This window comes from Myotis myotis, unplaced genomic scaffold (genome assembly GCF_014108235.1).
Source record: "Myotis myotis isolate mMyoMyo1 unplaced genomic scaffold, mMyoMyo1.p scaffold_m19_p_11, whole genome shotgun sequence".
Taxonomy (NCBI): domain Eukaryota; kingdom Metazoa; phylum Chordata; class Mammalia; order Chiroptera; family Vespertilionidae; genus Myotis; species Myotis myotis.
Window position 1 is genome coordinate 36256654 of NW_023416315.1, and position 14123 is coordinate 36270776.

The 14123-nt window shown below is 40.0% G+C and overlaps 1 protein-coding gene across 5 annotated transcripts in view; it reads right to left on the bottom strand.

The window, feature by feature from the left end:
* Positions 1-14123, bottom strand: part of DYNC1I1 (dynein cytoplasmic 1 intermediate chain 1) — a 277989-nt gene that overhangs the window by 233958 nt on the left and 29908 nt on the right. For 3 of the 5 annotated variants that reach the window (XM_036328105.1, XM_036328107.1, XM_036328104.1), the window contains exons 2-4: positions 11120-11236; positions 4208-4322; positions 1186-1327 (exon numbers count right to left, since the gene is read on the bottom strand). In XM_036328105.1, the coding sequence (XP_036183998.1) occupies positions 1186-1327; positions 4208-4322; positions 11120-11227 (365 nt within the window). In that variant the 5' untranslated portion in view covers positions 11228-11236. The remainder of the gene's footprint in view (positions 1-1185; positions 1328-4207; positions 4323-11119; positions 11237-14123) is intronic. The other 2 variants (XM_036328108.1, XM_036328106.1) reach the window with 1 other exon arrangement.

Below are 14123 nucleotides of genomic sequence, written 5' to 3' on the forward strand. Positions count from 1 at the left end.
TCTCTACCCAAATCGACTATATGGAGACAATGCACTTTCAGAAGATAATGCTTATCTTCTGAAATGATAATGTATTCAGAGAAAAAGAAAAAATGCAAAATTTTATACCTCTCCCCCAGAAACACATATAGTAGCAAGAAATATACACAAGTAGACAGGGTTAATGGTCACAAGTTGCCAACCCTCAGGCCAAATCTGGCCCACAACTACTTCTAACAAAGTCATGGCATTTAACATTTAGGAGGTTATTGCACAAATACTTGAATTTTTAGCTTCTCGTGGAAAATGGAAAGATGTGAAAAACTGGGTCCATATCCCCACATAAGCTCAATCAGCCTGAGCTGTGAGGAGACCATCCAGCCTTTATAAACAAGGAGCTTGCCAACCAGTTGCCACAGGTACCTTGGCCCCACTCACATCACCTGCCTATGTGCACCTGCATGTGGGAATCCTGGTGAAAGCAACTGCATTAAGAAAGTCACCAGGACTCTACAGATATCAATGAGCCTTCTCCTTGCCCTCTTCACATCTCTACCTTTTGGATATCCTTTCAGGGGGTTCAATTAGAGAATGTCTAGATCTGTTTTCAAAAGTTATATAATCGTCCAGGAGCCACGGGGTAATAAAAAAATGGCAAATTGACTCACAAAACAGAGCAGTGAACCTTGGTGATCATCATAATTAGTAATAACAATGGAAACACATTGGGGACTGAGTTCTCAAATTAGTCGACTCTAGTAAGAAAACAAAAAGATGCTTGGAACATGAAACTCAGGTTTAGAACACCTCAGTGGTCTATTCACGAAGATTCTCATGGAAACCACCATGGAAGGAGGATAATGAGAACCCAGGTATACATTCCATTTGCCTGGGGTCCTTCCCTGCTTTCTTTTAGACCCAAGCTAATGGATATGTCTATGGTTGTTAAACAACACACAGGCGTTAATTAGCTCACTCAAGGAAGGACTACATATAAGTTTATAATTCCTACTGTTCAAAATCATTGCTGTATGAATAAAATAGCAAGCCACCATAAAGTGAAACATAAAATGATTGAGTATACAGGTACATGCACACATGCACATTTAATAATACACTAAGTAGAATGGCTTTTAGGCCTTTTTTTTGGGGGGGGGCGGATATTACTGGCATCCACCATGGCCTTTGTAAAGGGACAATTCTTACCTTGTTAATGGTCCCAGGTCGCCTGAGTCTTGGCTTCCAGCTTCACTGGGAGTGCTCACTGATTTCGAGGAGGGAGACATAGGGGTTGGGACTAAATAATGAAAATAACAGGTATCCCATGTTAAAAAATGCAGCGACTGCACTGGGGAAGAGCAGTGTCAGACAAATCAAAACAAATGGACCCAAATTAAAGTGGTTGTATGGCCAGGAGAAATTGAGATGGGGTATGGAAAACAAAACAAAAAAAGGAAAGAAAAGGAAGAAAGTCAAGTGAATTTTTTATATTTTGGAAATGAAAATTTGAAATGAATTTAGACAGAATTAACTTGGGGATTCTAAGGCCATGTCCACCTTAACAAAGTAAAATGGAGAATCAAAATAGTTATCCAGATAATTCAAGTCAAAGATCTCTCTAGTATGAACTATCCAGATAATTCTAATTCTCCACTTTATTTTGTTAGTATAGATGTGACCTATTAAAAAATAAAGTGGAGTGTCTGTAAAACTTTAACAGATGATGAAATAAGTGATTCTGGATCATTTAAGTCAGCGGTTCTCAACCTGTGGGTCGCGACCCCTTTGGCGGTCAAACGACCCTTTCACAGGGGTCGCCTAAGACCATCCTGCGTATCAGATATTTACAATATGATTCATAACAATAGCAACATTACAGTTATGAAGTAGCAACAAAAATAATTTTATGGTTGGGTCACAACATGAGGAACTGTATTTAAAGGGCCAGGAGGTTGAGAACCACTGATTTAAGTGGTCAAGAAGGGTCAGTAAATTCTGTCGTATGTCTGCATTTGGAGGGAAATCTATCGTCCGTGGGCTATAAACTGCATTTGCTAAGAAAAGCAAAGTGAGGAAGGAAGGGTAAATGCTGAACCTGGTAATTTAAAAATCTCTTTCAAAACAAAGAAACATGTCACGAAGCTTTATTTTTACATTTAATTAATAGTTTCATCCCCTTGTACTGTTTACTGTGTTTGGGACTTGTGTTGCTTGCCTCTGGCAGCTCTCGATGGCACTGCCATGAGCACACAAGCAAACTGCCATTCTGAAAACAGGAGACACAAGTTCAAAGGTCAAGGACAGTGAGAGCTGAGTCTGAGAGCAAGGATAACACAAGCAGAAAGCTAAAGAACATGCAAATGTATTTTTTTTCCCCTCTACCCTTCCAATATGAGCCAAATGTCCATCAGATATAAGCTGCACCAAATAGCCACGGTGGCTCCAGGCCAGGCAAATTTAACGGGTTCTCAATCTCACACATGCCAAAGAAGCCAGATGGGCAGAAAAAAACTTCAGTCCCTCAGTGCAGATTCCCATTTGGCTTCAATCATGTGCAATTTCCTTTTATTTATTCAATAGGGGAAAGGGTTTAACTATTTTGTCCAAATCCTATAACACAATGGCAGATCTGTCAAGAAATTAGGAATTTTCATGTGGTCCCACAATTAATTCACTGATTATCCTCACAGTAAGTCAGAGGGTAAGTCAGGGAGATGAATGAAAACTCAAAATGGGGTCCACGGATGCCAAGGCCTGTTGGTTGGGATGCAGGGATAGTTCAGTTTGGTTATGGTTTAGGGATATTTAACTGTTTTATCCTTAAAGTTTATTTACTGGCTTTATGTGGGGTAGGGAAGAATAGAACATATTACTATTGTGTTTAACCAGTGTTCATTCACATTGCAGCAAACTTTCCAAAGCTATTTTAAGGAGAAAATATAATTGATTACAAAGCATCTAATTTTTATCACATGTCAACTGAATAGAAGAAAGTTTGTCAACCTCCTCAAAGAAAGTCCATTAGTCAAATATCCCACAGATTATGTCTTCCACACCATAAGAAGCTCAACAAAATAATCAACATCTTATTGGGGCTTATTATAATCATTGTTAGATATGACTTTACCTACACAAATTGAGGTTGACTATAATATGCTTTCTCATGGTGTTTTAGTTTTGTGTGTACATATTAAATTATATTCAGCAACATTTAATAACTTGTAGGCTTATTGAATACTGCTCTTTTTTTATCTACATGGATATAAATACTTGTTATTGTATTGCGCATGGGATAATTTTTGTTCTTAGTTTGAGTAACTATGGAAATCAATAAAAACTTATTTTAATATAAAATTCAAAGGAAACAGACCATTTTTAAAAAGCGACCTGATATTGTATTTATTTATATGTATTATTGTAAGAGTTTTTTAAAACTACATTGGATATTATATAGTTTTACAGACACCCTAAAATTACTCTGAAATGTAAAGAAAGCAAATGGATAAAGAAAAATTCAAAATAACTTATCCCATAAGAAATATATAGTTAAGTGACAGAATAAACACAGTATGTACAGGTTACCTTCAACACAAATAAAACAAATAGTTCAATATCCAACCCCAAGTGATAAAATGAGATCATGGACAATTAATTAGGAATGGATGAGTTGGAGGAGGGGTATTACAGCGAAAATGCCAATTAGCAATAAAACTAAGTTATACAATAGAGTCAAATACATTTAAACTTGTTAGTTAGCTGATAATCTGCCACAATTTTAAATTTTCCTTCAAATTTCCCACTGAGCATTCTGTTTCATCACGGCATAACTAGGCCTGTGGTTATGAAACGCATAACCAGATTTACCAGATTTGAGAGGTTGGAATTCAGCAATGGAAATGAAGAGCAATTTAAGACAAAAATTCCAAGATTTCTTGTATTTACCACATTGTGGCAATTCATTTAACAAATATAAAGTAATCTAACACCGTGGAGACAGTTGGCCACATAATCAGTCATTAAGCAGCAAATTGTGAACAACTCTACAACCCGTCCTCCCATCGCCTTCCAGCCTCAATTCCAAAAATAAATACGTCTGAAGCATAAACCAGCTGCTGAATTTCTTAAAGACTAAAAAACAAAGGACGTAAAAGAATAGTAAATGCTGGACATGGTATATGCCATGCAAGTCAAATTTAAAGAAACAGGAACGCAGAGCACTTCCAAGTACCTAGCGGGGGCTCCGGGGATATGCCGATGCTCTGAAGCAAAGCCTCGGTCTCTCGGCGCTTGCGGTCCAGGTCTGAGTCGTCCTGAACAGGTTCTTTCTTCTGCTGCATATCGGCCTTTAAAAAGCAGACGCCAGCAAGAAAAGTTAGTGACAGAACTGCCTGTGTGCTCCTCCTGGCTGACACTGAAAGGGTAAAGGCATGGCAGTGACGACCAGGCAAAAACCCTAAATAGACATAATCATGTGTATGAAGGATGAAAAGAGCCTGTAACTGCTCCATTTAATACTGCTAACCTCCTTGTCCCTTCTGGGACAACATACTATCAGTTCCTGATGGTTATGTGTTTGTACTCACACCACCACCACCACCACCACCACCACCACCACCACGTTTGAAATTATGCAAACAAGGAATTATTGGGATCTGGTTAGAAATAAAATTAGCTATGATAATATGATAATAAAATTAGTCACTGTAAAATGCACTATCTGTACCAGCAATCTAAGTTTACCATGATTTACAACAAGCCGGGCTAAAATGTTTTTAAGGCATGTAAACAATATGCATGGAAGTCTTGCTAGTTGGTACTTTTGACTTGAATCGGCTTCCGTTATACATATTAACTCAGGAGAAAAAAATGTGGTGTAGAAAAATATAGTACAAAAAATCACTCAGGAGGACTTTCTTTGCCAAATCCTGTCTAAAAATTATATCTTGTATGAGCTGCTTATGGTCAGACCCTGTGCCCAGTATGTATTTGACAGGATAGTGACAAGTCAAAACACAGGTTAAAGAAGGTCAGTGGCAGGGTTCTGGGGGAATTTAAACATTGAGGTCTTTTTTTTTTTCTTTTTCATAACACGGTTACTCCTTAAGACAAAGCACTTGCCCCTCACCTGAAATGGGATAACTTCCTGTTTGGTGAGCAGCTACCTCCCGACAAAGCTTTGTGAGTTAGGAGAAGTGAGGCGGTCCTAAAGTTTGTCAAAAACCAATGATGCAGTTATCAGACCCCCTTTCTCCCCAGGGGCAAGCCGGGCACCCTAACAGGTACATTACCTCCTCCAGGAGTGCAGAGCACATTTTGAAGCAGTGAACCATAATTTACATCCTGGCATCTAAAGCAGAGAGTTCACGCACTTTTGACTTACTCCCAGTCGGTAACCTATACCCTGATTATGAGCAAAATGTATCTTTGCACATAGTGCTGAGCTCAACACTGTTATTCTTTGCCTCTGGCTTAAAGCGCACTCATAAATTTGAAGTCTACTTGTCATTAGAGGAAAAACAGCCTTTATAGGGGTGGATAAGGGCTAATGAGAAGTACAAGAGGATTTTCGGCAGTCTCGGGGGACCCAAAATTTCAAAATGGCAGTTTAATCGCTATCAGTGAAGATAACACAGTTCACCTTCTTTTCTGATTTTAACATTTAAACTACTGAAGAAAGTTCTAAGTTTACGCGTACAGCAGAGGCAAAGGAAGAACTAAGATGATAAAAAGGACCTTGCAGAGTGAGGGTCTGTATCAACATTCACATATCACAAAGTTAAAAGAAGGGTGGAAGGAAAAGGGAGGAAATGAAAAGAAAGGGAATTACCATAGCAGCTACTGAAATGCAAACGAAAAAACTAAAATAAAATTCATCTTAGGAAGCCAATATGGAATTGTATAACCGGTTTTACAGTAAAGAGGTAAGCCATAGCTGGACCATCAGCTTTATTGAGAGCAGATACGTGTTTCTTTTGTTCACAACTATAGCCTCACATCTAGATCAGGGCCTGACACATAGTAGATGCTCAGTAAAAAAGTGTGTTGAATGAATGAATGAATATCTGACCTTGGAAAATGTTATTCTATAGCTATAGAATGTTTTACAACTGTACCCCCTTCAGAAAGCCCTTTACAACACCACTGTTGAAAGTTTAGTCACCTAAACTTTCAGTGACCTCATGCTCATAACAAAGCCATTTCTATATTCTAAGATCAAAAACAAGAAATCATTAACCTTTTCTCATTCTTTCAACAAAAACTCATTAAAGGACAACAGAGAAGTTCTAATGCAGCTTATATAGCATGAACAGATAAACTTAGGACATATTACCTATAATTTTCTGTCATGTATGTCCTATGCAGAAAGGCACAGGATCTCTTTCTTTTTCATTTATTTTAATGTTAATCATAAGCATTAAAGAAACATACTAGCAGGTAAATCACATGTCAACATGCATGCATTGTGCAAAAAAAGTACTCCTGAATTCCTCCTCCAAAATTTCACTGCCAAATACAAGTTGTCTCTAAAACTCATACCTTGCCTTCCACCTTTTTAAAAAAGATTTTAAAATTTATTTTTAAAGAGAGCTAAGGGGAGAAAGAGAGAGAGAAACATCAATGTGAGAGCAAAACATGAATCAGCTGCCTCCTGCATGCCCCTACCAGAAATCAAGCCTACAACCCAGGCATGTATCCTGGCCAGGAATCTACTGGCAACCTTTCTGTTCATGGAATGACATCCAACCGTCTGAGCCACAACAGCCAGAGCACGCCTTTCTTAATTCCTAAGGAAACAAAGAATATAATGAAATATATAAATAAGGACAAATGTCCATCTAGACAAAACAGAAGCGTAGGAAAGGTATCAATGTTTAAAGTTGATCATGAAAAATGTAAAATTAGGTTACTGGGACTAATCTATAATAATAAAAGCATAATATTCTAATTAGACTGGACAGCCGAACGACCTTCCAGACGAAGCTGGGGCTGCGAGGGCTGAGGCAAGTCACCGTCGCTGTGAGGGCTGAGACCCTTGCACGAATTTCATGCATTGGGTGTCTAGTTGAAAATAAAGGCAGATTCTGTATGTTATCAATTAGCACCTTAAACTAAACAAAATTTTACTTCATCTCAGATAGTTACACCAAGTACCCTAATCATGAAACTTCCTATTTTTTCCCTTGTAAATACTACAGAATCCTAATGTGTTTTAATGACTTAATGAAGAGTGATTTCACAGTACTGGTAATTAAAAATATGCTGAAGGTGCCTTCCCCAGGGAATGACATTTCTGTTTGTGAAGGGTTATTACAGCTGAGGTCCAGAGGGAATAATCAAACAAAGAAAAATGATCAGCTGAGAATTATCAGTCACTCCTCCAAAGACAGCTCTGAGGTTATTAGTGGAACAAGCGAGGACAGGCAGGAAACCCCTGTCCATCCTACCCTGCGGCAATTCGGCAGAAGGCCAAGGACAGGACGAAACTTCAGGGTGGCCCCATTAAGCACACCTCATCGCACTGAGGCCAATTTTTCATGAAATTGGGTCTGTGTCTTAAATGGTGGCCACTATATTTATTTTAAAATCAGGTTTCATCCATAATACCACAACCAAGAAAGCAGTTGACATGCAAAGGAGTGGGGAGTGGTAATTTTATACATGTACACAGTTTTCTGGATTCTGTGGAGACGACAATCAACCTGGGTGGTCCTAACACACACTAGTTTTCAGTCATGGCAAAAATAGTTAGGCAGAGTAATATCAAAGATCACTTTGTTTCCTTTTTATTCCGAATTTGTTTTATTTACAATATGAGCCTAAAGAAAGTTAAACAGCAAACCTATAAGCTTAAGGCTATTTCTAACTCTTTATAAACAGCATACAAACTAGAAAATCTCCAGGAGTCAATGAGAGTAGCCATTTGACTAGAGCATCCCACAGACTCAGGGTCAGAAGTATGCAAGGAAATTTGCAGGAAATAATCCCAGATACATGGAAAGGATGTCAGTGACCAGCATCTTAGGTCTGCCCTAACTGGTGAATGTATTCATTCATTCACTCATACAGCTGTAATACAAATCAATAATACAGTAGTTAATAAATAATAATACAAGAATAAACTCTTGGGTGGGAAGATCAACCAATGAACTTGTATGCATATATGCATAACCCATGGACACAGACAATGAGCTGATGAGGGCCTGGGGGTGGGGACTGGAGTGGGCTGGAAGAAGTTAATGGGGGGAAAAGGAGGACCTATGTAATACTTTCAACAATAAAGATTTTTAAAAAAAGAAGAAACTTTTTAAAAAAATCTTTATTTACAGTGTACTTAAAGCTGTAAGCCTACTTTTGCCCACCCCTGCATAACCTTTAACTGAAGGCCTACTGCTAGGGACAAGACCTATGCTAGATATTGACTCAGTGATGAAAAACGTCCAGCCCTGTTCTCAAAAGTTCACACTCTACTAGAAGAGAAAGACAAGTGAGGAGGCAAATCTAATGCTCTGTGCTAAACAGTTTGATAAGGTTGAGGATGGGGTGCAGGACTAAGTTAGTCATGGCGGCAGAAAGGCATCCCAGAAGACTTCCTGGAGGAAGTGGCATTTGAGAACTGAAAGACATGGAGTTAACAACCAGGGGGAAGGACAATTGAGAGAAGTAGAACAGTAACAGCGGAGGGAGGAGAACATTCACAGAGCCCAGTCAAGCGGGAGCAGAGCTCACAGGGGATGTGTTAAGTAGCTAAGCTTGTCTGTAATGTGGGCTTTAGGGAGAAGGAAAATCGGGGTGAAAAATGGTGTGCCTGTCCAGGCCCTGATGATCATTGTAGTAAATTGGGGAAGGGAGTGGTGAAAGAATTACCCCATATTTCTGCTTTGGACAACTGCCTGAAAGGGGGGTAGGCCTGAGACTAGAGATAGAGGGTGGCTACCGAGAAGGCTCAGGCCTCCAGGATTTAAGAGCATCTGAAAAAGAGGGATTAGAATAGATTACTTCCAGGTTTCTTTCAGCAACAAAATGCTACAATCCCAGGAGACGAGTGGCCTTGAATTATAAGACCTTTCCAATAATGGGGGCGTTTTCAGAAACTGATTCACCAACGGCGATCCTAATAAATGTACGCAGCCCATCCACGGGACTGCCTGCTCCTCCTCTGGCAGCTGATCTCAGGAGCAGAATAACAGCTCTGTCTTTCCCTGTTCTAGTGTCTCCCGGGTCCTCACAGAACACGTGAGAAAGGCACCACTCTTCTCTCCATTTCACAGAGGAAACCATTTCAGAGCGTCCCACACCCGCTCAAGGCCGAGCTGTGAAGGGAGAGCCAGGCTCCCAGCAGGATCCACTCAGAAGTTTCTGTGCATAACCCCTGAGTTTACTGTCTTTCGTCTTACAGCACTGGCTGCTCAGACAAGCCAAGTCTTCCCAGTCTAAAAATGTGCTTAGACTGAACTGAGAAAAGCGCTTTTGGCGGGGGAGGGGGGTGGGGTGAGCGGGGGGGGGGGGGGGCTGAGTTGTGGGGGGACAAGATGCATAGCCAGGCCAACCTTTAAGATGACGTAGTCCAAGTGAATCCCCAAATCTGGCCCCACTTGGATCTTTCAAATTAAAAACTCTGAGATTGCCGAAACCGGTTTGGCTCAGTGGATAGAGCGTCGGCCTGCGGACTGAGAGGTCCCAGGTTCGATTCCGGTCAAGGGCATGTACCTGGGTTGCGGGCATATCCCCAGTAGGAGATGTGCAGGAGGCAGCTGATCAATGTTTCTCTCTCATCGATGTTTCTAACTCTCTATCTCTCTCCCTTCCTCTCTGTAAAAAATCAATAAAATATATTAAAAATAAAATAAAATAAAAAAATAAATAAAAAACTCTGAGATGGAAAACCATGACTCTGTATTACCAGGGGAGTCATGGGTGTAAACCACCCTCCCCATTGGGAAATGAGGACACTAAGACTTTGTGACTTTAACTCCAGAACTAGGCAGAGGCCCAGGATCACCTACGAACCAGGTGTTCCACACTCCCACACCTGTCATCCCCAACCTCCCAGGCTCTGCCTGCTGTGCAACAAGCCAAATCTCCAGCAGGCAAAGCTGCTTGGTGCCGAAACAGAAAGGGTGGCCTGTTTCCATCAGTCTAAACTGACAAAGATGAAGCAGACAGTACAATTCGGAACCAGATTTCCCATATCACACCGCACTTTGTGGTAATTCTGTGAAATTCAAGTTGGATATTAGAATGTCAGTTTAAAAGGAAACCGGTTATTAGTCAAGGAAAACAGGTGCTTTAAAACTACAGTGAACGTTGGCATGTGAGGGAAAGGAAGCATAATAACTTAATGCTTTTTTTCGCTTTGCGTGTAAATGAATAGCCATTCCCTGTCAATTCTCACCTCCACGTCACTCAAAGACTGCATGTAAAACAGCAAAGATCTCCAAAGGAAAATCATTATGCACACTGTCAAGGACAAATAAACTATGGCATCAATCACAGTGGAATGGAATGGAGAAACGCAAGATGCCAGAAAACTAATGTGCAACTGCAATTATGTTTTACTTTGTCGGAAAATAATTGTTATAATCTGTTACCTTGGTCTCCCAAGCCTTTTACAGGGGTGGGGGATGTCTGGCCATGGGCCCGGCCGTATAAGGCCTGCGAAATCATTTGGTCTGGCTCTGCCAAGGCATTAGGGGTGAGTTAATTAAATGTTTGACCAAATACAGCAGGCTAAATGTGAAGCTGATAATTTTATATGGCCCTCGAATGTTGTTATAAATATCCAACTGGCCGTTGGCAGAAAAAAAGGTTCCCCACCCCTGCCTTAGAGTATGAAACAACACTTACTTAGATCATGAGGCATCAAAATACATTCTCTTTTTCTCTAAAGAAAAACTTTTAAGTAAGGAAGAAGCTCTGGTTTCTATACACACAAGCATATGCTATACAAAGTTTCCTTCATGGGAAAGTACTCAAAACATCTTTAGCACCTGATTTCTGTACAAGGTGTGGGCTATTTCTACACTTCATATCAAGTATTATAAAGGGTGTTTTTAGAGGGTCCTGTTCATCAGTATGACCCACCCCTCAGAATTAAGTCATTTTCCTTCCCGCACCGAACACCCCGACACCCAGTAGTTACCTCTTTCTTTTTCCTCTCCTCTTCCTTCCGTTTCTTCTCTTCTCTTATCTGTGCCAAGCGCTGTTTTTTGCGCTCTAGCTCAGCTTTTAAGTCACTTTTGTCAGACATGTTGGTTTCCTTGGAAGGAAAGAAAAAAAAAGTGAATTTATAAAAATAACTTTTCTGCATGATCATTGCAGAAACTATTCAAAAGGAAATCCAACGTTGGGGCAATAACAGGTTGTCTTATTGAGCCTATTTCCCAGAATCAAAGAAACAAGTTAAGTTAGATCTGGTCTCACACTATATCAAATCTTCCCCCTTTTATGTATATATAAATATTTGCACAAGTACAATGTTATAGTCCATTCTGGTCTGACAAATAACAGTAATTTCAGAATAAGCAACACATTTTCTGTAAAAGTTTCTTAAATAAACAAAAGATAACTAATAAAGAGAACCAAGAGGAACCATCATCGTGACTTCTAATTTAGATGATAATGGATCAATTCATGCCCACACAGAGAAAAGAAAATAGACTGTCATAAACCCTTAGAGACATGTCCTGCTCAAATTCCTATGGACTCAATAAACATTCCTCCACTGACCTTGGGCACATGGAGATTTCATTTTGCCTAACGTTATATGCATCAGGGAAGACAGCCACTGAAGGCCTAACATGTTAATTTTCTTTTTCTGCAGAATTCCTCCTGAACTGTCACAATTAATTTCATCCTCCAGCACAACCCTAGTTCTAGAAAACTTACATTTACATACTGAATGCAATATTGCTTATTCTGGCACTTTGCCTTTTCAAAGCAAAACATGTTTGTGAACAATTGACATGGGAGACAAACACCAAGGCAAATTCTTGGGAAAAATTTATCTGAATGAGATCTAATTTCAATTTTATTGGTGATGGTGATGCTGGTGGTGATGGTGGCAGAAATATTTTAAAATAAAATGAGTTTGGAGAAGGCTCTCAGCAATCACCAATGACGATGTTTCTTAGTTTCCCAACTGGAAACTAAGAAAATGGAAACACTGAGAAATGAAGAGCCTCCTATGACCCAAATTCCTAAAATAAAGTATAAAAAAACTAACCATAAGTGTCATGAGTACTCATTTGCATATTATTTATATGCAACTATGATGAATATATTATATATTCCTAAGAGGATGACAGAGCAATAGAAGGCAAAAAAAAAAAAAAAAAGCCAAAGAATACAAAATAATGAAAAAATCCTCACACTTCTTGTCACCATCTCTAGAAGATTATCAAGAGCCTACAGTCACTCGAAGACAAATACACCTGGTTGAGAAGTGTCCGTTACCACTATACATATTTCTGCTCATGTTATGATGGCAAAGATTTGTAAAATGATAACAATAATCGATCTCTGTCATTCATGATCACACTCTGTCTTTATTTTTCAACAAATGTTTTTGAATATTTAATCTGTGCCAGGCACTCTATAAAGCATCAGCATACACAGATGAGCAAAACCAAGTCCTCTCCTTCAAGGATTGCGTCATTCAAGTGCGTGGGCATGTGCTGTGGTTGGAAATGTTCTTGGAGAAACCGGCTGATTGATTACCGAGTGCCAGGCATTTCACATTTATTATCACATGTAGTCACAGTAATCCAAGCAGACCCATGTTAGGAAATGGTTACAGGACTCCAGGGCAGGAAGAATAGGGAAACTGAGACAGGAAAGTTAAAACAAGGCCCAACAGTGTGGGCAATTTGCAGCCAGCTTGTAACTAACAAGCCATTATCTTCCCCAGCCAAGAACAAGAGAGCAAATTTGGTTAAAAAACAAACAAAACTTCACTAATGAGAGAATGAAGAAAGGGAGGGGAAAGGGGGAAAAGAAAAAAAGGGCAGTTTTAGTCCTTAAGCAGAGAAGCCAGCAGTCTCAAGGCTTGGCAAGATAAAGTTGCCAGGTGCTTCTCATGAATTCTGGGAAGGCCACAACAAATTTAAAAAAGAGACCTTAGAATGAATCTGTACCAAAATAGTCAACAGAGGAATTTTGAGACCTACAGACAGGAGGGCATATAACATCTCAGACCCCTACCCAACCTGCTCTTCAGAGTAGCTGAGAGCCTGTCTGTGCTTCATAAGGTTTGCTTGTGTTGTTTTTCAATAAAGGTGCATGCTTTAATTGCTTTAATAAACTGGCTTTCCACAATGAAGTCAAGGTCTCTCATATAAATTCATTTATATGAGAAGACAAGGATCGAAGTTGGGAATAGCCCTCTCCCACTGACTCAGGGATGTCCGGTAACACCTCCCTGATGTCGGTGAGAGGCGCTTATAACAGAACCATCAGACTGAGTACAGGAGATGCAGATGAACCCAAGTCAAGGAAGAGCAACTTGAGTTTGTAAGAATGGGTATGTACAGGCAACTGGTGAGGCCTGGGGAAAAGAGAAAAGTGAGTCCCATTTGGGATAAAGACAGATGGGAAATCAGAGCAACATTTTGTTTTGTTTTTAAATATATTTTTATTGATTTCAGAGAAGGAAGGAGGGAAGTAGGAAGGGAGGAGGAGGGAGGGAGGGAGGGAGGGAGAGAGAGAGAGAGAGAGAGAGAGAGAGAGAGAGAGAGAGAGAGAGAAATATCAATGATGAGAGAGAATCATCGATTGGCTGTCTCCTACACGCCCCACACTGGGGATCGAGTCCACAACCCAGGCATGTGCCCTAACCGGGAATCGAACACTGACCTCTTGGTTCATAGGTCGACGTTCAACCACTGAGCCACACCAGCCAGGCTCACAGCAACTTTTTGAAAGAAAAATAATGACAAAAAGAAAAACATAATTTGCTTAATTAAGCCTTTTCTTGTCCCTGCCTGCAAATAGTTGGAAGCAGAAACTAGAAATAAGGCAAGCTACTGCAAGGCTGGTGCCTCATCTATCTGGACTGACTGCACCTGCACTGGGATGGTAGGTGAACGTAAAGTCAGAATGTAGGGAAATGTGGACTGGAGAGAGCACAGTCAAGAAAGCAGAAGTAA